This window comes from Malania oleifera, chromosome 3 (genome assembly GCF_029873635.1).
Source record: "Malania oleifera isolate guangnan ecotype guangnan chromosome 3, ASM2987363v1, whole genome shotgun sequence".
NCBI lineage: Eukaryota > Viridiplantae > Streptophyta > Magnoliopsida > Santalales > Ximeniaceae > Malania > Malania oleifera.
Genome location: NC_080419.1, coordinates 110333440 through 110358170, shown reverse-complemented (window position 1 = coordinate 110358170; position 24731 = coordinate 110333440). Strand labels below are relative to the sequence as shown.

Sequence of the window (24731 nt, the reverse complement as noted above, 5' to 3'; positions counted from 1 at the left end):
GAACTGCAAAAGCCATTTAGCCAAAAGAGTTGTGTTCTTGGACACCAAATTTCCAAGACCCAAACCACCCTCTCTCTCTACATACCACTTCCCAATTCACTAAGTGATTTTTAAAACCCCCCATCCTTGACCACAAAAAAGTTCTCATAATTTTCTTAATCTTACTAGTGACTCTCATTGGGATTTTAAAAATAGACAGAAAATACAACGGAATACTAAAAGATGGGCCTAAATTAGAGTAATCCTCCCTCCTGGAGCAAGAAGGGCTCCCTTCCACCTATCTAACCGCTTGGACACTCTCCACCAGCGGATCCCAAAAACTAGGTACTCTAGGATTGCCCCCCAAAGGAACCCCTAAATAGGACATCGGCCACCCCAAAACTGCACACACAACTTCCGAGGCTGATTCCCTAACACTCTTTATAGGCACATTGATAGCCGCAATTCCACTCTTTCCCATATTAATTTTCAACCCCTATACCCTTTCAAAAATTTGAAGAAGACCTACCATATTTAGAAGTTAGAACAGAAGACCTATGGTCCTCTAGGAAAAAATTAGTATCATCCGCAAACTGAATGTGAGAAACCATAATCTCCTCCCTGCCCACTTTAAGATCTTTCAGTAAACCCCTATCCACCGCCTTACCAACCAACCTTTTCAAAACATTAGCCACTAAAACAGACAAAAAATGATGAAAGAGGATCCCCTTGTCTAATCCCTCTCATGGCCCTAAACCAAGATTTAGGTTCCCCATTCACTCACCGAAAAATTCACATTATACATGCACCTTTTCATCCATTTACTCCATCTTTCTCCCAACCCCTTCCTCACTAAAATCTTATCCAAAAAAATTCCAACTCTCTATCATAAGCTTTTTCAAAATCCAACCTAAAAAAAAGCCCCCTTTTCTTCCTTCTCCTATTATCCTCAACGGTTTCATTTGCAATCAAAATTGCATCCACAATCTGTCTTCTCCCCAAAAATGTACTATGGGCCTTAGAAATAGTCCTATCAAGCACCACATCATAATCTATTAGCTAGCACTTCAGTGATTATCTTATAAACACTATAAATTAAGCTAATTGATCTATAATATGAATCTTGATGGACCTATTTTTCTGAGGCACCAAAGTGATGAAAGTAGAATTCATAATCTGCTACAAACCCCAAATAAAATTCATTAAAAACCTTCATAAGGTCATTTTTCACCATTGTCCCACAATCTTGATAAAAATTTAAATTAAAACCATTCGATCCAAGAGCTTTGTCCATCTCCATCCCAAAAACGGTGGCTCTAACTTTCTCTTCCTCAAAAGGCCTCTCTAACCAGGCTATCTTATCATCAGGGAAAGGATCCCACTCTAGTCCTTCCACCATCAGTCTACTCTCATCGACCTTAGAACACGTATTATAATAAAAATCTGTGATCTCTAAAGCAATTCTACTAGAGTCAGTGATTATAAGCCCCCTATCCACCTCCGTCTCCCTAATTAAATTTTTTCTCATTTTTTCCATTAGCCATCTTGTGAAAAAATTTAGAACTACAATCTCCATCTCCACTTAAACTTCATCTTTTGCCTCCAACTTCTCATTTCCTTATAGATTAGCTCTTCCGATTCATTTTTTAGAGAAATTCATTTAGCCTTTTCTTCCCTCGAAAGGGTCACTCCTTCCGTTCTTACTCTTCCAAATCTCCTATGATTGTAGACTTTTTAACCCTAATATCTCTGAACACCTCCTTGTTCCGTACTTTCAGTTTATCTTTCAACCTTTCAACTTCTTCATAAATTTAAACCACTCTCAACCCCTTTCCTTGTCCTCACTCCACGAATTCCTAACCAAGGATTGAAAAGAGCCATGGTCTAACCACATATTGAATGAGATTATGCACAAGTTTGAAGACAGTGGCAATCAACTTCGATGTCTTTTGTCTGCTAGGAAAGATCGGGTGGAGGCAATATGAATAGTAGCTTGGTTATCACGCATCAACTCAATAGACTGAGAATGTGAAAAAATAATTCTTCCAACATGTTCTTCAGCCAAACAAGTTCACATGTGATCTATACTTTGGCTTAACATTTGACGTCTTGACCTTGCCAACATAGTTCATTCTTTGCACGTCCAAAAAACCAAATTACCACCAATAAATGTACAATATTCGATTATGGATCTATTGCTCGAAGGTAACTTGCCCAGTTTACATTTATATATCTTTACATTTATTTATCCCTTGATACAAGTGTGGCCCTGATCCTGATGTAAGACACCTCTCTTAGGTCACTTTTAAATATTTTAAGATGCGTTCATCCTGGTGACTTGTTCTTGGAAAATTAAGAAAATGAATCATAAAAGTTGTTGCGAAAGGTATATACCGTCGAGTGACCATGAGACAATTCAACTTCCCACAAAGTCTCCCCCTTAACAAGTCACCCATATCTAGCAGTAAGTTACTATTAGGATTTATGGGTGTATTAACAGGTTTGGGTCCTATCACTCACCTTATGAGGACACTGCAAGCTTACATGGTCTTTTATGGTCATTTTGAGGCCATTCACATAGCGACTAACCCTTTAAGCATTGTTTTTAGCAAGATTGCCCTTTAATGAAAGCCTATGAAACTCTTGGGTGTACTCCTTGACTGGATTCCCATGCTGCCTCAAATTTTGAATCCTTCAGCACAAGGTTTGCTCATAACCCAGGGGAAGGAATTGAGCCTTCAGCTTCTCTTTCATCTTATTTCATCTTTTGATTTTCCTTTCCCCCAGTTCTCACGATCATTGAGATGATGTTTCCACCAAGTAGAAGCAGGTCCCCTGAGCTTTGCTCCCACAAGCTTTACTTTCCTTTCTTTCAGCACATCTTTCCATTCAAAATAAGTCTCAATGCTATCAACCTAGTCAAAGAATTCTTTGGCTTCCATGTCACCGCCAAATTCTGAAATATTTACTTGTGTACCATACTCTTTGGAATTTGGTAGAGCACGTACAATGCTAACTTCCCATCTTGGAGGCCTTTCATTTTGTCGTGCAGGCCTTTCATTTTCAAAACTCTCATCATCACTAGAGCTGTCAATTTCAGCCTCAGATTGCTCATTTATTGTATTTCTTGCTCTTCTAACAAAATCATATTTATTATCGCCGTCATTTTTGTGGCCTTGATTGGCCAATAGCTTGTGTAACAGCTGAGTAAGTTGTCTTACTTGTTCCTGCAACTCTCCAAACATCTCAATGGTCGCATAACTACCTGTATGGCCCTCATTTCCTCTTCCATCCCTTGCAGCCATGAACTTACAAGATTGAGCTTGCTTTGATATCAATTTGATGAAAATAGGTGTAGGAATATAAGAAAAAAATCATAAATAAAGATTGATATTTCAGAACAGTGTTTTAGCAGCCTTCTTGACTCAAGTAACTACTAAATCTGTAAAATAACGGCAATATGACTGCTGTGAATTTCAGTTTAGCAAATAAGACAATTTCTAGGCATAACAGCAACTTATCCTCAAACCTGTGCCTGTTTTGGCACTGTTCCAGAGCTTTAACAGTGGCTTTTTGCTAGCCTCTTGCGCCTTTTGCAGCGATGTACGGACTGGTAGGCGCCGCAGGTTTGAATCCTCAACACCTTCGCCTCCAAATCTTCATAACCCCAGCTGGTCTGGAGCTGAGCTTTGTAGAGAAATCTTCTGAAAGATAAATGTCATGCCGCCACAAAAGTTGCCTTCCTTGCATGAGAGGCAACCCATAGTTAGATTTTTGACCATGGATAATTTGCAAAGAAGGGCTCTGTCAGTAGCCAACAGATGTCCACTTTGCATGGCTGATGCAGAATCTGTTGAGCGCTTCCTCCTTCGCTGCACTTCAACTAGGAATCTCTGGAATACGGACTCTGATCTGACAAAGGTGGGTTATCACTAACTTTGTGGGAGTAGAATTCTGGGCCAGGAAAGGTATTCAGGCAACAAAGGAGAGGAGAAAGGTTATGTCCGTCATTCCCCTTGCAATTTAATGGTGTGTTTGGAAAGAGAGGAATAGGCGAGTGTTCAAAAATTCAACTTCAGCAATCCAAAACAACAAAGAACCAATGGTTTACTGCGGTCAATAGCTGGCGTTGTAGGACTGTTGTTAATGATTACAGTGTAGTCTTTGATTTGTGTGACACCCTTCAGGGTGCTTGATTTACTGCAGCATGGGCTGGCATTCGCTTGATGCCTCGTCAATAAAGTCTCCTTTACTAAGCAGAAAAAATGCCAAAAACCTCCTGAAGAAGTGGCTGAAGATTCTTATTTATGCTATTTCTAAGTCTTCCAAGAGAAACTAAATCCTATTTTGCAAATAACCCCTCTAGAAACCACTTATCTTCTAAAGCACCACCAGAAATAACACCCGTCACAAAAATACCTCTAAATATTATAAGTTGAGTCCCCAAAGCTAATTTGATCCAAATAAACCCCAAAATTATGAAATTACAAAAATACCCCTAGAACCCATAAATAACAACATTTGACATAAACAGATAATCAAATTAAGATTGCAGAGTTGCATCATTACTTCACTATTAAGATGATAAATGATGTGTGTAATAAAACCAGAATTGTCCAGATTGTGATGTAAAATAAATATTTCTAAAACTGAATCAGAAAAGAAGAACGTGAAGACGAAGAAAAGAAAAGGAGAAGAAAAAATAAGGGAATTGATCTGTAGGGAGAGTTGCTTATTGTTCCATCGTTTACTTATCTTTTATTCTAAACATAGAGCAAGACAGAAGATTGAGATACCCACCTGAACATTGATATTACGGTTCCCAAAACTGTCCCTACACTCAAGGTGAAGCATGCGAATCACCTGCCCAGCTTGGAACAATGCTATTGAAAGTTGAAACGTTCCTCTAAACAAAGTTTCAGGCTCCATTTGGATAGACCAAAAAATGCTTGACAAGAAGAGTGATTTAATTGATGTTAGATGCCGTGGTAGCATCTAAGGATTTGACAACAATTTGACTTGTTATGGCAGTAGATTGTGCAAATGATGGGGAGGATTCATATAGTGGACCCCACCTGATGGAATGTAAGTCGTGGTTGTTGTTGTTGACCTGCTGGATTGTAGTTTAACCACAAAGTCTGAGGAAACATGTCTTTCAAAAGTTTTCTATAGCTTGGACTTAATGTTTGGGGAAATGCCATATTTAATTTATATTCACTCTTCAAATTTAAATACTAAAGAAATTGATTTAAATACATCATCTATAACATATGAATGCTCAAGAAAACTGCTGCTATTCCCTTGTTGGCACTTGTAATTGTTGTTTAGCTGGATCCTTGACAAACCTGTGCCAAACTGTTCACCTCTTGATGGGATTGAATTCCATCAGACAGTTTCCCTCTTCCCAGCTGGTCCGAGATGGGGTTGGACTCCCATGGACAGTTCTTTGCTGGTAGTATTGATAATTCACAGCCAACTTCGATCTACATCATCCAAGTATTCCTTGAAACAATAAAATACTCTCAAAAGTTTGAATCCAATAAACCTCCCTCAACGCTGTCTAAATCAGCGAATTATAGTTGGTCAAACCAGTCATTCTATTTGGCCATTGACAATTTGGATTCTAGAGGATAATTTGCGCCAGAGGGCAACCCCAGTTAAAAATTTGACTGACTTGAGCTGTACCTTGGAGAAAAGGATGCATACCCAGCATATGTATTGGTTAGACTGGATGCAATTTTGTTTGTTGTTAATTGTTCACAATTAATTCACGAATGTGTTGGATTGGTATACAACAACAAGCCTTAAGTTCCGCTAGGTGGGGTTGGCTACATGAATCTTTTTCCGCCAATTCACCTGATCAAGAGCATTTTCCTCTATTAGATTAAGGGCTGTTAAATCCTTCCTCACTACCTCATTCCAAGTTATTTTAGGCCTGCCCCTACCCCTTTTCATGCCAGAAACAATAACTAACTCACCCCTTCTTACAAGTGCTAAGAATTCATGATAATAAGATCTGACAAAGTTTTGCACTGGCTGTCAGCTACTTAACATGAAATGGGTTGGATTGGTATGATACTGGAAAATTGTTCTGTGGGATTATTTATCTAACAAGTAGCTGGAGTATCCATGAAATTGTCAATAACAGATATATTTTTATACTCTTTCCTTCTATAAAGTTTTTCCATAAAACATTGGGCAGCTTTTATTAGAAATGATTCCTGAAATTTCTATTTGATCTCTGTTCTTCAGGATGAGCGTTATGGGAAGTATATTGGATGTTTGGCAATTGTGCCTATGACATTTGGTCGCCATGTCCCTATAATTTCTGACAAGGTAAAAGCTTCTATTGCCATTGTCTGAATAATCATTACGAATTAGATGTTTGTTTCATTGTCAAAATGAGGCTACTTTTCTTTGGAGTTTTTACCACCATAGATGTGGGGCAATAGGCTAAAGCACAAAGGTAGAATGAGTGGTGGTTCTCAAGTAAAATACTTCAATGGACCCCAAGCCTTCGTGGATTGGGACAGGAAGAGAAAATGGTTTTGGCCGTTAAAAACTTGGGAAAGTGGAAAAAGTTTCTACCATAGCTCTAGAAACTACTGATTCTGTGTTTAATTGCTTCTATAACTGGATGTTACATAATGCTTCTCTTTTTATATTGAATTTCTTTTTCACCTCCTTGTTTGTATTGGATGTTTTGACATCTAAGTGTTGAAATTATGAGCCAATTTAGGTGCTTACAAAGGATATATGATCATATTTCTACTGCATAAATTTTTAACTCTTGTTCACATGAAAAAAAGTTTTATTTCTTTAACTTTGCCGAAGTCCATAACCTATACTGGAACAAAGAAACCTACCGACCAAAATAAGAGAGGGAGAGCACTGGGTTGTTGGCGGGAGTGGGTTGGGGCTCAAAGCACTAACATAGACAAGTTTTTCTCCGGTCATGTGTTTGGATGCTTTTTGGTTACCAACGAAATACATTATGTTGTATTGAAAGGTGCACTATTCATTTGAATCTGATGCCAACTGATACCATTCCCTGTGGAACTATGTTTGTTTGCAGGTATTTTGGGTAGTTTGTTCATCCTTGGAGATAATTTCTTGCTGAAACTCGGAGTGACAATTCAATTAGCTCTCTTGGTTAAAAGAAAATTTTGACACCCCACTAATTTCTATGCATTTAATATGGATCTGCATTGGATGGTTAAATCGTTTGGATCTTTTTTAACCAGAACAAATGTAGTATTTTTCAATATAGACTTTCCGCAGCAATTAAGATTCCCCAAGGAATTCAAAGGATCATGAAATTGCGTGGTTTTTAAACTTGGGCAGGACTGGCTGATCCTCAGTCTGTCAGTAACCTGTCTGGTTTGGGAGAGAGTTAGAAACTGGAAATTATTCAAACCAGTAGGAAACTGGCCGACCTGGAGTAAATTAGCTTGAATCAGGTTCAGAGCCAGGTCAGCCCGGCAGCCTTTGCACAATAAAAAAAAAAAATGATTGTGCAGGCAGAGGAGTGAGATTTGATCCCTGCACCTCAAAGATAGAGAGGAGTAAACATACCAGTGCACTAAGTGATCTTTCGTTTAGAATCTGGAACACATAATATATATTATATATCCATTACAGGTAATATATAAAGAAATATATATTATATATACGCACACGATACTAGTATGCAGAACTTAAACAAAAATTTCTATTGAAACCAAAACCACTACGTTCTCTACCGTAAAATATTTATAAAAATGTTATTGTTATATAATTATATTCTTTATAAATATTTTTTAAAAATAGAAATATTATTTCACCTTTATTATTATTAGTTGTTAATAATAATTTTATTAAATTATGATCCTTTATTAGTCAATTATAGGGGGGAAAAAATCGCTAGCATTATACATATGACCACGGCTTGACCTGGTCTGACTGAACCGGTGACTTCACTGGCCTGATTACTGGTCTTGGTTTTAAAGCTATGTAAAAAATTGTAATCACAATTTGCCTTAACAGTGGAAATGCTTTATGTATTCACTGTTACAAATCTGACTGATCTAGATTGATTAGATAAGTTACTAAAAGATCAGGGTTTGTGAAAGAAAGAGAAGAGAGGAGAGAAGAGAGAAGAGAGAAGAGAAGGACGGTAGAACAGTCAGCCAGTGGAGAGAGTCGCTCATGGACTGGCTAATGCAAATATTTAGTAATCATAGTTGTCAAAATGAGTTTGAGTCATGAATCAAAATCTTAATTTTGTGAAATGAGATTCAAGTCAGTTGGTGATATTTGGCAGAAATACTAAAAACCTGTTGTACAATAAACATATATGTCTAAAACAAACAAAATACATTTAAAGTGAAACATATGGATGAAAATTGAATGAAACAATGTTTTAAAAGGCGAAGGTGTAAGGCAAGGCCTTTTAACCCTCAAAAGGCGAGGCGTAAGCCTTAAGGCGTGGGGGCGTAAGCCTTTTGAGAATTTGTTTATTAAGATAATATATTTTTAAATAAATTATATTAATTTAAATTAAAGTAAAAATAAATAAAATTACAAATATAATGTAAAATGGAAAAACTAGATGTACTTCGCAAAATACTTATTGGGCATTCAAAAATTGCTAACTTGAATACATGACATAAATCATGACAAGAGATAGCTATACCATTACAAAGTTCAAACTATTTTCATGATGTAAGATACAAGTCCAGTTATTTTGGAAAGGTTGAGATTCAATAGTTTTAGAAATAAACTCATATTATGACATTCCTTTTGTACAAACATGTAGTTAAAATTTTCTAACCAATTCTAACTTGAGAATCACACAGCCAAAATGTGTAAGCCTCAACTAAAAAGGCGCAAAAGGCGTGCTTTTTGTAAAAATGCGTAACCCTCAGCATGTAATGCATTAGCCTTTTTGGAATTTGGTATTTTAGATTGAGCCTCAAGGTGTTTTAAGCATGCCTTGCCTTGAGGCGAGCCTTGATGGAGCCTTTTAAAACACTGGAATGAAATGTACCCTAAATACTTACACACTTATAAGCTTATGAACCATATGCTATAGTATAAGTAACTCAACTTTGGATAGGGAGTTGGCAGAGTTGTCCTCTTTGTTATCTCCATTGAATAGGAGTAATCTTTCTTCGTGGAGGGATGTTCAGTCTTGGTCTTTGGATTAGTTGGGAGTGTTTTCTTTTTAATCTTTTTTGAATTCTTGACTCACTCCAATTCTTCCTTCCCACTCCATCGTTTCATCTGGAAGGCCAAGGCTCCTCCAAAAATTAAGGCTTTCACTTGATTGGCTGTGCTTAGTAAAATTAATATTAATAACTTGCAGCAAATTAGGAGACCTTTGAAGGCTCTCTCTGCCGATGTATGTGTGCTCTGTTACAGAAATTCTGAGACGTCTTCTCATCTTCCTTTGCTCTGTGAATTTTCCTGGAGGACTGGGAATGTGCTTTTTGGTTTTTCTGGAGAGAACTGGGTATGCCCTTCATCAGTTGGTGAATTGTTATCTATTTCCTTCACAGGCTTTGGTAGGAGAAAGGATAAGGCAGTCATCTGGAAGTGCGAAATACTTACAGTTTTATGGGGGATATGGTTGGGGTGTAATGCAAGGATATTCAATGGGAAGATTTTAAGGGAGGGAGGGAGGGAGGGTCGTTCCACCTAATGCTGATTGAATAAGAGACCAGTCCAATTAACATACAATTCAGTGCAAACAAACGGGAGGGAGTGAGGGAGAGACGGCTACCTAATGCTGATCGAATAAGAGATCAGTCTGATTAATATGCCATTCAGTGCAAACAAGTGGCCCCTAGAGAGAGAGAGCTCTCTGGTCCACCTAATTCTGATTAAGAGACCAGTCCAATTAAGGAGGGAGGGCCCACCTAATGCAGATTGAATAAGAGATCGTACAATTAATATGCCATTCAGTGCAAAAAAATGGCTTCCTAGAGAGAGAGAGCTCCAGTGCACCTATTGTGCTAATTGAATAAGAGACCAGTTCAATTAAGGGAGGGAGACCAGTCCAATTAATATGATGTTCACTGCAAACAAATGGCCCCTAACACGAGAGAGAGCGAGCGAGAGAGAGAGAGAGAGAGAGAGAGTGTGCTCTGGTCAACCTAATGCTGAAGACATTCAGTGCAAACAAATGGCCCCTAATGCAGGGTCCACCTAATGCTGATTGAGCTCCGGTCCACCTAATGCTGATTGAATAAGAGACCGGTCCAATTAAGGGAGGGAGACCAGGATAATTAATATGACATTCAGTTTAAAAAAAAATGGCTTCTAATACTCCCTGTCAAGATAGGGTGTACAAATATCGCCAAATCCCAGCTTTCTGTAACAAAGTTAAAAGAGAGCTCCAGTCCACCTAATGCTGATTGAATAAGAGACTGGTCCAATTAAGGGAGGGAGACCAGGACAATTAATATGACATTCAGTTTAAAAAAAAACAATGGCCTCTAACACTCCCCGTCAAGATAGGGTGTACAAATATTGTCAAATCCCAGCTTTCTGTAACAAAGATAAAAGCCGGCCTAAACCAAGATTTTGTGAATATGTGTCCTAATCAATAACATAACCTGAGTTAGGACAAATTATTCATCACATTTTCTAGTGGCAGTATACCTCAATTTTTCTGAGGGTGTTTGCTTGGGGGAGGGGGTGGGGGAGTGTTGCATTTAAGAGTAAGAGGTACAGTAGCAAGGTTTTTGGACGAAGGTGGAATAAGGGATTTGAGTAGTTTGGTTTAGCATCATATATGGAGGTTATTTGCTAAGTTTCCCCTCATATTTTTATGTTAAGGGTCTAAATCAGGAGCTGTAGACGGGTTATGGACTCTAGGCTTAAGGATTGGGTTTGGTTAGCTTCCAGTGGTGCTTTGGGGGGATGGTATTCTTGTTATTTGAGTCACTAGCTTCTAGAGTTAACAAACTCACTTTAGTGCATCTATTTATCTTTTTAGCTGCAAAATTTCATTGCTATTTATAGAAGTTTGAATTTAAGGATGCCTTATTGCATGGCGATCTTTAGGTGGAGGTTTCCATTGAGCAACCTCCTGGTCTCGGGTTTTTTGCTTAAGAGAGTCAGGGTTGTTGTGTCATCTGACACAGTCATTATATGCCTTGCAGTAGCCTCAACGAGCATGGTTTGGTTGATTAGTGTAGCGGCGACCGATATTGATTTTTGGATTTGAGATAGATCATTTTGTTTTCTGCCGGCAGTTTTTTCATGAGAAAGAAGATTATTTGAGTTGAAGAATAGCAGAGTCAGAAAGAAAAAAGAAAACAAGGAGAATATAACATCCTCCAAGAATACAATAAAAAGAAAAAAAATAGAGAACTCAAACAAAAGCAACTCAGTAGAGAACAACTCTACTAGATCAAACCATTCCAATCCCGTTGTAGATCTGCCAAAGATAAATGCTGAAAGAAAGCATTGACCAAAACCCACAACAACAGAAGAAATACCACTTTACTTGGAAGGAAATTAAGATATTTATCGCTGCAGTAAAAAAATTCTCGCATTTCTCTCCAACCAAAGACACCAAAACATAGCCATAAACGAGCATAGGCACAAAGATTGTTTTCTCCTTCCCTGCCCCAAACACCCTAAACATCATGAGACAAAATGCCTCCAAAGAGGAAGGATAGGCCCAATTCTCTCTGAGATTTCCAAACAACTAACTCCATAGTGACCAAGAGAAGTGAAAATGAAGGAGCAAGTTCGGGCAACTCTCCCCATTGTCAACGCATAGGACTCACACATCAGGCAACAAGGACTTATTTGATCTTTGTATGTGAAGCATGTCATTACCATTAATTTTTCCCAGGATCACACTCTACATGAGGGCCGTAATCTTTGAAGAAAATAAAATTTCTAGAGGAAAGAGTGATGGGCTAAAGGAGTATCATTGAGGTCATCAGAGGCGAAGAACTTGCTAGAAAATTCCCTAGAATTGCCTAAAACCCTTACTCTTTTGTCACTCCCAATTAGAAGGGCATGCTTGCTGGTCTCTCACTCCCGTTAAGGTTCCTCACAAAATGTATGGAAATCCCGAGAGGTTCCACCCCAAAAACACTTGTGAGTGGAGGAATGCAGAAATATGTATCATGGAAAGGATATAGATGAAAGAGATGAGGATGCAAAACAGCCAATGGAGCCTCTCCAATCTAGTCATCCTCCCAAAATTGGATTATCTCACCATTTCCAACAATAAAATTTAGTAAAAAAGAAGAAATATGAGATAAAAATCTCGAAGGACAAAAAAAAGGTTATATTAGCCCCAATTTTTTTGCATCTACCTATTTTAGAGGAAAAGCACCATAAACACGTTCCCACTAAGGAAATGTTTTTGGACTCCAAATTACCAAGTTCCAAACCACCCTTCCTTTTGTATCTACGCAGAGTTGTCTAATCTGCATGTTGGTCTTTATCCTGCGCCCTTACTTTTGACCACAAGAAATTCCTCATTAATTGCTTCATCTCCAAGCTGTGCTGAGGGCTAGAAGAAAGATGTTGTAAAGTTAGTGATGGAGGAGAAAAGAAATGAATAAGAGGAGAAGACCAAAATTGAAAAAACTGGTCGCAATTTCCTGGAATCTATGACAGCTCCAAGTCTCCTATTATATATTGTTAATAATAATAAAATTTTAAGGAAAAATGCAGCCATTAGCACAACCTAATTACTAAAATAACATACTCTCTTCTAACACTCTCCCTAAAGATGGAGGTGTATAAGTTCACCTAAACCTAGCTTGTTACAACCATTAGACAAGGTGGGCATAAATAAAGGCTTCATAAAAACATTGTCTGACTGATGCACAAATTTTATAGGGGGAGTCTTCACAACCTCTTTCAACATAGCATTTCTCACAAAATGACAGTCAGCTTCTATGTGCTTTTTCCTCCCATAAAACACTCAATAGTTAGCAATATAAACGGCAGTTGATTATCACAAAACATATCTATTGTCTTAGTTACCAAGGATCCCATCTTTGACATTAGATACTTCAACCACATAAGCTCACTCACAATATGAGCCATAGCTCAATATTCTATTTCAGCACTAGATCTTACTACAGTAGTTTGTTTCTTACTATGCTAGGTAACAAGATTACCTCCCACAAGTGTACAATGTCCAGTAGTACACCTTTTATTTATGCCTCTGCTAGGAGAACCTTTGAGATACTGCAAAATCCTATGAATAACGTCCCAATGCTGTTGTTTGGGATTTTCCATAAACAAGTCACCAGGCCCACTACAAAAGGTATGTTAGATCTAGTAGCAGTCAAGGAAATCACTTGCCAACCATCTCAAAGTTTGTCTTAAAAGTCTGGTCGAATATCCCTAGAGAACTTCATATTTGGATCTGAGAAGTTTCAACAAATTTATCTGCTAACAAACTAGTCTCATTTCACAAGTTGAACGTATATTTCTCTGAGATAGATTCTAGCCTTTCCTACACCTTATAGTCTCAAAACCAAGAAAATAACTTGAAATTTCACTTAAAGCCCCTGCTTAATATCTGCAATCCTGCTTTGCTCACTTTTAGTGATGATATCATCAACATAAACTACTAGAAGTGCCATACCTATCTCCTTTTTGTGAACAAAAACCAAATGATCAAAATAGCAGTGGATATAGCCAAATGCAGAGACTACAACATTAAATTTGTCAAAACATGCTCGAGGATACCACTACCACTTAAAACCATAAATGGCTTTACGCAATGTGCACACTTTACCATCCTCTCCTTAAGCAACACACCTAGGAGGTTGCTTCATGTATACCTCTTTTTGCATATCTTTGTACAATAAGGCATTCTTCATATGCAATTGGTATAAGAGCCAGTCAAAATAACTGTCGATGAGATCAATACGCGAACAAAATTTAGTCAAGCAACAGGAGAGTTCTCTAAATAATCTATACCATATGTTTGGGTCTACCTCTTGGCAACCAATTAAGCTCTAAGTTGTTCAATAGGGCTGTCAAGAAGATATTTGATGTGTAGACCCCACGACACCTAGCCAACTGCTTACCAGGAGGTCTCCAAGTCCCATGTCCCTTAAATGGTCAAGACATCCATTTCTACATCCATTGCATGCTTCCCCTCAGGGTTAGAAAGTGATTCAACATGGGAGGAAAGGATAGAAACTAAGGAAATAGACAAGGCAAAAGAATGCGTAGAACTAGTGGGCATATGTTCAAGTACCTTTATGGTGAGCAATGGGCAAAGCCAAGTCACCCCGAGATGGATCTCCAGAACCAAAAGTCAAAATAGTGATGGGCAGAGGAGGCACCAACATGGTTGTAATCATGTATATGCTTGCTTTCTGTTGTTCATATATCCAATTGTTTTCTTTGGATCAGTAATTGATGGATTTGGAAGAGGAGCAGAAGATTCTTGAGAGGGATGAAGATAGGAATAGAAGGATTAATATTGGGGGGGGGGGGGGGAATATAAATCTTTGATGGAATCAAAATAGATTCATCCAAAGAGGACGTAACACTAGAGAGATAAATTGTCCCCTAAAAAAAGATGGTGTTGGCGCTAAGATATTTCCTACAAGTGTGGGGACCAGAACATTTATATCCTTTCTGAGTAATCGAGTACCTAACAAAGAAACATTTAACATCACGAGGAGAGAACTTGTCCTAACCAATATGTGGAATATGAACAAAACATTTGCACCCAAAGACATGAGGCACAATAGAGAACATGGATGTTTTTGGGTGCACGGTGGGAGAAGAGTATTTTTCCCTTGAGGACACTTAAGGGCATCCTATTAAACAAAAAACAGTCTTTAAGAAGAGCATCAATACAAATTGTTTTAGGAACATGCATATGAAGGAGTAGAGACTGTGCTATGTCAAGTAGATGTCTATTTTCTCGTTTAGTTACTCCATTTTGCAAAGGGTTGTGTATACATGATGTTTGATGAATAATCCCTACGGCCAAGCAGAATGATTGAAGCTCATTTTGAACAAACTCTTTATCCTAATACCCAATGGCTGCCATGAACACAATGCAAATCTCATCCTTGTCCTCCAAAACTTCCCCTATTACAGTTAGAGGCAACATCCATGGCTGAATTACTGGGGAAAGAAGCTTAAGAGGTCAGGCAGCACACGCCAGCGACAAAATGCTTTTAGGTCTTTAAAAAACCAGAACTTATAACACTTCTGACCTACCAAAATCCAGAATTTCAATAGGCAACTATGACTACAGAACGAGTTTACAATATCCTTGGAGGAATTACTTAACCATCAAGAACAGACCAGGCCCTATCAAAATGCTGCAGGCATTTAATAAACAACCTGGCAGCAGCTCCAGGCATTATGGCTGGCAGTGATTAGAAATGAATGCAGAAAACAACAGGAATAAGTCTTTGAACGCCAATTTTAACCAACCATCAATCATTACAAGGTTGCTAGCATTCAATCATGAACGCACAACATCAAAACAGCATCATTAGCCACAAATAGTGTGCAACTGGAAGCAGACTGTGGAACAGAGGAACAGCAGCAGCAGCATACCGAAAACAGAGTATAACTGACCTCACATGAGCAAATCACCATGAAAGCACACAGCTTCCTACCAATGATGCTACACAACCTAACCAAGCGTAAGGGTGCCCTTAAACGACTCTCAAACCAACCAGAAAATCAGATTTGAGGACTGATTAGGGGAGGGTAAGAAAAAAGAAATGAAAAAGCAGAGTATGAAAATCAATTTATATAAATCAGATTTGGTTGAGATCAATGCTCTGATGCCATGTTCGAAAGTTAGAGGAGAGAAAAAGATAAGAAGAGAATAGAAGAGGAGAAGAATAGAAAGGAAAAAAAACTTGGCGGTAGTTTCCTGGAGTCTACATGCACCTCCAGGTCTGTCATCTTATATATTATTAATTATAATGTATTTAGGACAGAAATACCCCTATTAACACAACCTAATTACAAAAACGATATATTCTTTTCTAATGAAAGAAAAGCATGGATAAGAGTAGTACGAATCCCAAGAGTAAAAAATCCACTTTCCACCCATCCAAGCTCCTAGCAACTCTCTCAAAATAGGGGTCCAAAAAGGGTAAGAAGTGGGGGCACTACCTAAGGGGACACCTAAGTAATAGGCCAACTTAGAATACCATGTTTTGCTAACTTAGCAAAGGACTCGTGTTAATCCTGATACCCGCAATGCCTTTCGTAGAGAAGTTAATTCTAAGGCCTAAAACTTTGCAAGATGGTTAGTACATTGGACAAGCTACCCATATTTATGAAAAAAAAAAAGAAAAAAAAGAATGGTGTCAATTGAAAATTGTAGATGTGATGTGGGTAAGTCCTCATGGCCCATCATTATCCTTTTCATCAAATCCGTATCACCCATTAATCATTCTACTCGAAGTATTAGTTGAGGAAGGGGATAGGGGATCTCCCTAATGTAGCTCGAAACCAAGATGCAGCCTTGACATTCACTGAGATAGGATAAAACTTAGATGAGAGACAACTCTTAATCCATTTCCTCCATCTCACTGCAAAACTGTTTCTATCCATCATGCTATCCAAGAAATCTAGTTAACATATCTGAGATCACTCTTGGGAGTTGGGAGTACTTCTAATGTTAGGTTGGGGATGGTCTCCTCCTGGTGTTGAATAAAAATATGTCAAACCACCTGTTTTTTTTTTTTTTTCTTAAATTTTGCTTTCACTTGAAATGATTGTACCATGTTTGATTCATTCGGAGAGAATTAGGTTTGTCCAAAATTGGTGGAGTATTTGTTGGCTGTTTCCTATACATGTTTTGGTACAAGTAGAGATGGCTCAATATTGTGTTTGGAAATAATTAGATTTTTGCAGCTTTGTGGGGAATTCAATTTTAATAGAATGCTTGTAAAGAAGGTGACGTCTTCTATGCTTTGGGATAGGATTTGTTATATGGCGTCGCTTTGGTCTTTTGCTGCTAGCTGCTTTAAAGGGGTGTGCCTTTTGATTTATAGTAAGATTGGAAAGCTTAGTTATTTTGAATGTAGGTCTTTCCTTTTTGCTTTCTATTCTTTCGCAAGAGGATTTCTTATACTTGTTTTTGGTCGAGCAACATATGACCCATATTTGGTACTAACTTACTGTTAGGATCCATGGGTGTACCTTATGTTTGGATCCTGTCAACCCAATCTCATCTAAAGATGAAGAACATACTTACAAGACAGTTCCGGTACAAGATCTCGAAACTTCTTTACCCCACATGTACTTTAATTGTCCCAAATCTTTGATTTGACACTTATCCAGTAGGAAGTGCTTTAGGTCCTATATACCTTGATCATCTTCATCAATAATCACAATATCATCCACATACACAATAAGCAAATTCTTGTAGGATGGAGTTCGATAATAAAATATAGAGTTGTCTACTAAACACTGTTGGAGGCTAAATTCAAGTACTACACTAAATTCACCAAACCATGCTATGGGTAATTATCTTAAAAGATATAACAATTTCTTGAGCCAACACACTAAACTTGACTCCTCTAAGCTACAAACCCAGGTGGTTGCTCCATATGGACCTCCTCCTCTAGATCAACATGTAGGAAAGCATTCTTCGCATCCAAGTGATGTAGAGGCTAGTGACAACTGATGACTATGGAGATGAAAAAACGTACTGAGGTAAGTTGTGGTGACCATGGAGAATGTGTCCCAATAATCTGAACCATACACCTCTGTATATCCCTTAGCAACAAGATGTGCCTTACAAGCCATTGAGCCATTAGGGTTGATTTTCACAATATATTCCTAGCAAGAAAAAACCACAAAGATGCAAGGCTAACATGAGGGATAAATTATACTGGAGAGTGGAGAAGAAATTAGGTATACCTATTATATGATTGGTGGTCACTAAACTATAACTCAAGAACTAGGACGAGAAGTACCGGATGACAACAAGCTGTGGAGTTAAAGTAATGTAATTGGAAGGGAAGCTTGCTAGGATGCTTGATACAATTTGGAATACGTTGGACATATATATAGTAAGATGCTCCCCACTTAGGGTCCAATAGTGTGGAATATGTGGTGCTTGCGTTGGTGACAAGAGGCGTTTACTGTGGATAGTCCAACATTGCTCAATAGTATAACCTCCTCATCCACAATGCGTGCACTCACAAGGAGGGCCTCTACCTCGTTCATTTCTTCCACCATGGCCACTTGAAGAACCTCGAGAACTTTTGCAGCTACTTGATTGAAAACCAAAATCACCCTATGTAATGAAAGCATGCCTCTCAATAGGGGTGAAAAAAACTTACCCAAAAACTGAAAACTGGACCAAAACCGAACCATTTAACAATTTGGTTCAGTGTTACGGTTTCGGTCTTCGGTTTTGGTTTTGGCATTTCGTGAAAGCCTACTTTCGGTTTTGGTTTTGATTTTATAAAAAAAATGAACCGAAAAACCGATTACTATGAAATTAGTTTTAATAATATACATTTATATATGTGTGTGTATATATATCAATATATGCATACAAACATAAATGTATTCTAGTAATTTGAAAATTTTTCATATTTATAGAGAAAGGGAGGCGCCCCTCAGGTCCATTCTTTCGATGAGGGACAACTAAAGAGGGAATGGTGAGAGGATTGAAGAGGGGAAGATGGGACGATTGTGCCACATTGGCTGGAGGAAAGAGGGGAAGATCCTTTCCCCTTCATAAATGCATAGGCTGGGTGGTTTTCTTTGCATTCACACTTTGTGGGCTAGGCTTGTCTCTTAATTGATGAGCTGGGCCGATTTAAGAAAGTCCATATCGTTTGGGTATTTAAATATAAAATTTTGTAGGTTGGAATTGTTTATTTGATTGTTAGGTTGTGGCAGTTAAAAGCCCATTTCTTTTGGGCATAAAACATTTTATTTTTGGCTCTTTTGGCCCACCTTCAGTTGAGTCAATTAAAGTTTAAAATTTTGCATTAATAACTGAAGAAAAGCCCGAACTGAACCGGAATAGATCGGTTTATAGTTAATTAAACCATCGGTGTGCGGTTCGGTTTTGGTTTGAATAGTTTAAAAACTGATTAGTTTGGTTTGGTTATCGGTTTTGCTCAAAACCAAACTGAAAAGGACTGATTACACCCCTACCTCTAGAGCTAGTGTTGAAACACTAGATGCAAGGGATGGGGAATCTGTGTTGGAGGAAAAACCAGTACATGAGAATAAACATCACAAAGGATGACAACTCTGCACTACCAACAATCTAGAAATGAACTACCTAAAACTCAGGTTTTGAACCTGCCAAAACCCAAAAAATGCTCCCTTTGCTTTTGCAGTCAGCAAATATCGGCGGTTATGCGTTACATGATGTTAAATTCCTAATGGATACACTTCATCTCTTTGAAGTACTCTATGACACTCCTATCTTCATGCTGTAATTGAAAGTACTCCAAGGATAGATCATACATACATATGTCTAATATTACTAGAATACAAGAATTTGACATAATCCCAAATTTCCTTGCATACATCCAAATACATGCACATTTTGAAATCTGTGGTTCCATCGAGTTCCATGAGAGGGAAAAATCAGTGCATCTTCCTGAATCCTCATTTCTTTCCTTTTATCATCAAAAGGCCCAAACTGTAATAAGTGTTCATATTTACCTAAGCTTGTCAATACATCTTAATAGCCTTAGACCACTGAACCCAATTCTTTCCATCCAGCTTTTCGATTGTTATTTGTGGGCTGTGGCAGTGATGAGGGAAACGTACTTTTGGGATTCATAGAGTCCATCCCGAGACTCAAAAAGAAAAATCAACAACAAACAAGGTGAACTTCTGGAACAACCACAAATAAGGTGAACCATTGACGCAACGACAAACGAGTCACTAACAATGTGACATAGCACTGTCACATCCCCCAAAAATTAACCAACACACACTGCTACTGCCCCAAGGCACCAACTGATCACCTTTCTAGTACCGATCAGCAACTAATGAATTGCCAAGAGCAAACAATCGAAAAAATATTAGATCTTTGACCAAAATGCATGTTCAACAACTTGATATTATGGTCTATGGAAGGATTTAAGTCATTCTGCAAGAATTTGGAGCAAAAGTTGGCCGGAAAGAGCTCTCGCATAGCGGGATGTGGGGATGGACCTGTTGCCTGTTGGCCGGCATGTGGGGGTACATGGCTAGTCCTCCAGCAATGAAATTTCAGCCACTTACTGAATGGAGGGTTCTGTGATTGAGTATATATGGAAGGGTTCTTGAGATTCTGAAAGGAAAGCACTGTCCAGAAAGTTTCCAGAAACTGCTGTGTTTTTTGGCAATCTCTGAACTTGCTCTAATACCATGTTGAAGTTACGAGTAAAACAGAAGACCTCATCACAACAATAGGTCTCTCCCTTTTTTTATAATAGATGTCTAGTATATACCAATGAGCATGATACCTTTTGACACTCACACTTATTAACGTAAAACTAATGCATACTATTGCAAAAGCTCATTGAGGTCACTCGTGTAAAGTTTGAATATCAACTATCTAATTTGTTTAGAGTTCTTGGGGTTGCGAGGGTTAAGTTCATTTGTAACAAGCTAGAAACATATTATATATGTGCTTTATCTTAAGAAGTTATGTTCAGGCTGTATTATTTAGAATACTACCCTTTGTATGTACATGCGGTATATTATAAATATCACAGAAGCATTCTTCTTGTCTTCCTTTTCTATCTGTCCATATTCTTCAACGCTATTGTTAATCTATATTATACGTCCTGTTGTTGATACATGTTAAGTTTTTGTGAAATTTGAAAAGATATATTATATTTATCATGCAATTTTTCTTGGTGCTATTTTTTGTTTAAATTTTAAGTACCAATCTTTCTTTGTTAAAATTTTAGTTACAAGGTATTATTTATCTTGTTATACTCTTTGTGGCTAATCTATGTTTCAGCAAAATTTTAAAGCGGATATTAATGTTTTAGGGGTGTGGTCTTGCATGCATGCGCGCGCGTGTGTGTGTTCAATGTTCGTCTTCGATTAAAAAATATATGTTTGCTTCAAAAGAAAATATTAGATGGAAATTTGATGTTCTGAGCTTAAAACTATTACTGCTACCATGGCCGTGGCCGCTGCCACTGTTGCTGCTGCTACCACTATTACTACCATTACTACTACAGTACTACTGTGTCCTGCTATTCTCAATTTTTAAATAATCTTTACATAACAAACTAGCCTATAAGTTTGCCTTCACTCTTTAGAAAATGAGTTATTTGAATTTTTGGTGTCAGATAGTTTTTTCAGATTGAAATTGGTCGAGGTCTTGGGCTGCTGTCGTGTCATCTGTATTCTGAACCCATAATCACCTTATTGATTCATCATATCTTTATACTTACTAAAGTGCATAATGTTTTCTTTGGAAAGAACATTTTGTGACTTCTTAAATATTTAAATGTAGGTGCAATTGCTTTTCTTTTTCATTTTCCTTGAAAATGGTATCCCTTAAATTCCATCCCCCTTCCCTCAAAATCACGATAAATGACATGATGCATATTGAAAATTGCTAATGGTGCAGTATGTTGATAAAGAATTTGGAACTGGTGTATTGAAGATAAGTCCTGGGCATGATCACAATGACTATTTTCTTGCAAGAAAGATTGGTCTTCCCATACTTAATGTGATGAATAAGGATGGAACGCTAAATGAGGTTGCTGGACTGTACTGGTAAGCTAACAAATTTTATTTTAGAGGCTGTTGGGTACTAGCTTCATTGGTTAAAGCCTTTTTTTTTTTTTCCTGCCTGATATATGGATGTCATTGACCTTTCATTATTAGTGGTCTTGATCGGTTTGAGGCACGAAAGAAACTATGGTCTGATCTTGAGGAGACCGGCTTAGCTGTCAAGAAGGAACCCCACACTTTAAGAGTTCCCAGATCACAGCGTGGTGGAGAAGTGAGTTATATTGAATTTTACTTTTGCTATTCAAAATTTGAAACTGAATGTGTTTGGATGTTTACCTCTTTTACCAGGTTACTGATTTCTTGTAGTTTTTTCTTTTAAATAGATCATTGAACCACTTGTAAGTAAACAGTGGTTCATGACAATGGAGCCCTTAGCTGAGAAGGCCCTTCAAGCAGTTGAGAAAGGAGAATTGACCATCATGCCTGAAAGATTTGAGAAGGTGCTTGAAATTAGTCGTTCTTTTATTTAGCCTCGTATGCTTGTCTAGTGTGCTGAGCACTTTTAACATGTTTTTCTTTGCATTCTTCCTATTAATTGGTGTCGTCTTTGAATTTGTCCTTTTGATAACTTCCCATGCTTGGAGTTGGCAGGTTGCTTGCCATTTGATTAGTGGTGATTTTTCATTCTTCCTCCATGCTTTGTTGTTAAAATTATAAAATATAAGATGTTTACCTTCTTGCGCTCCATTTTTATCCGTATACCTTTGCTTGTTTCTTCAACTACTGCAGGTTTCCTTGTACCTCTTGTTTCTTCAATAACACTGGCTGCCATATTTTTTTTTGCTTACACACATGCCTTGGTTTTTCATGACAGATTTATAATCATTGGCTATCAAATATTAAGGATTGGTGTATAAGCAGACAACTATGGTGGGGACACCGTATACCAGTTTGGTACATTGTGGGTAAGGACTGTGAAGACAATTATATAGTTGCTAGGAATGTCAATGAAGCTCTTGAGAAAGCCCATGAGAAGTATGGCAAGGATGTTGAAATATATCAGGATCCAGATGTTCTTGACACTTGGTTTTCAAGGTCTGTTACTGTTTAGTATGATGATTGACTTGCTTTTGTTATAGGTCTTTCAGTTGAATTTGCAGAGTTATTGAGATACTGCTGTTGTAAATCTGAAATAAATTGAAGAATCAAAGAAGAAAATGCAGCACTTAGGATTAGAGATGAAGAGAAGAAGAGAAGAAGAAAAGTCCAATGGGAAAATTTTCCTGGGGCCTTATATATAGCTTCAGGTCTGCCTATTATATATTAATAAGAATAAAAAAAATTAAGGACAAAAATACCCCACTCACACGACCTAATTACTAAAATAACATATTTTCTTCTAACAGCTTTGGATCAATGGTATGATTGCTCCTTTGTGACTGTTTGGTATGGGTTCGAGTCCAAGGAATCAGCCTCTCTGCATAAAAGCAGTGGTAAGGCTGTGTACACTGTGGCTAGAATTAACAAATTTAAATTTGAAACCCCTTTTGAACACTGGAGGAGCTTCGTTGGAGCCCTAGCAGACTCACCACCCCCATCGAACCTCTCTCCCAGCCTCCCATTGCTCCTAGCCTTCGTCGCCCTGTTTGCTGGACATCTCAGGCCTTGTCAACCTTGGTCTTGGCTAAGGCTTGAAGCCTCCTCTCTGTTGAAGCATCCTTTTCACTTTGGAAAGGTCAAATCTGAGTTCTTTTCTCAGTTCTCTCTTGAAGGATCGATGTTTTGGGTCTTTGCTCAATTGAAACTTGGAGGCAACGCTGCTTCAACAGTGAAGCTGCATCACCTGCGTTGCTCTGATGCTGCCTGAACAGTTCTCCAACGCCGTATTGAGTTTGTTCCAAGTGGCCAGTAAGACGCAATGGTTCTCTCTCTCATGCCAAAGACAATCACTCTCCTTGCTCTCTCGGTGCATACCACGTTGCTGGTAGCTATTGATGATGGGCATTCGTTCAATCCAGATCGAAGGGAAATCCTGCGATCTGAGATTGGATAATGTCGGTAAGGTCAGAGCTTTGTTTGTTCTCAAGAAGAATTGGCAGCATAATCAGTGGTTTTGATTTTCTTCGGCTGCAGGAAAATGGTTCTCAAAAAGGTCTCATCTCTCGTTGGGAGTCTAAGAAAAGGTTTTGGCAGCTTTCTGGTAGGTTTTTTTTTTTTTTTCTTTTTTTTTTTATTGGGTGGTGATTTAAGCAACAAGGGCAGGAAGTTCTTGGAGTTTGCTTTATTCATAAGGATGTGCTGAAGGTGGTGTGTGTTTGATGCGTGGCGAAGGTGCAACCGTGCAAGCATGGTCTTAAATTTCCATGAAATTGTCGAAATTTTTGTTGAAATTTCTTATTTTTGTCTCCCTCAAAATCAAAATGGCAGTTGATTTCCATCATAATTTCAAAAAATCATCAGGAAGTTATCGAAATCTTGAAATTTTAGTGGAACTTGTCGAAATTTTCACTATTGAACGAAATTTCCTCAAAATTCAAATGAGAGATTTAGGAGTGAAGTGAAATTTCTTTCTTAATTTATTTTATTTTTATTGAAACAAAATGATTATTACAAGGGTTTTGAAATTATATGAAAAAATGAACTTACAACATTTTTATTCTATCCATTCATGTCTAAGTTATCATTATTTGTCTAATAAGTAATATTTAAATGATTTAAGAATTTCATTTGTATTAACTTTGTATGTTTAATGCACATTATCTTACAAATACGTTTGATACACAAATTATGTTACAACTTTCCCACATCATACATAAAATAGATGTATTTAACGTGTAATATATTAGTCCTAAAACTTATGTCATTAGGTCTATTAACCATTTCTAAAGTTTCATAAAAGAATTCCACACTTTACTATTGATTTCCATTAATTTTTCAAATCAAAATTGAAGTTTCTGCCTAAATTTCCATAATATTGGAGCTTTGAAATTTTAGTCAAAATCGAAATTTAAGACCTTGCACGCAAGAGGAGAAAGTTCTACATGATCAATCAATGTCGCTTAAGGAGAAGGTTC

General features: G+C 37.7%; 1 protein-coding gene across 5 annotated transcripts in view; it reads left to right on the top strand.

Annotated features, from left to right (window-relative positions):
• LOC131152273 (valine--tRNA ligase, chloroplastic/mitochondrial 2) overlaps positions 1-24731 on the top strand; it is a 122234-nt gene that overhangs the window by 50715 nt on the left and 46788 nt on the right. For all 5 annotated transcript variants that reach the window (XM_058104054.1, XM_058104052.1, XM_058104053.1 and 2 more), the window contains 5 exons: positions 6232-6315; positions 21551-21699; positions 21811-21928; positions 22041-22157; positions 22532-22752. In XM_058104054.1, the coding sequence (XP_057960037.1) occupies positions 6232-6315; positions 21551-21699; positions 21811-21928; positions 22041-22157; positions 22532-22752 (689 nt within the window). The remainder of the gene's footprint in view (positions 1-6231; positions 6316-21550; positions 21700-21810; positions 21929-22040; positions 22158-22531; positions 22753-24731) is intronic.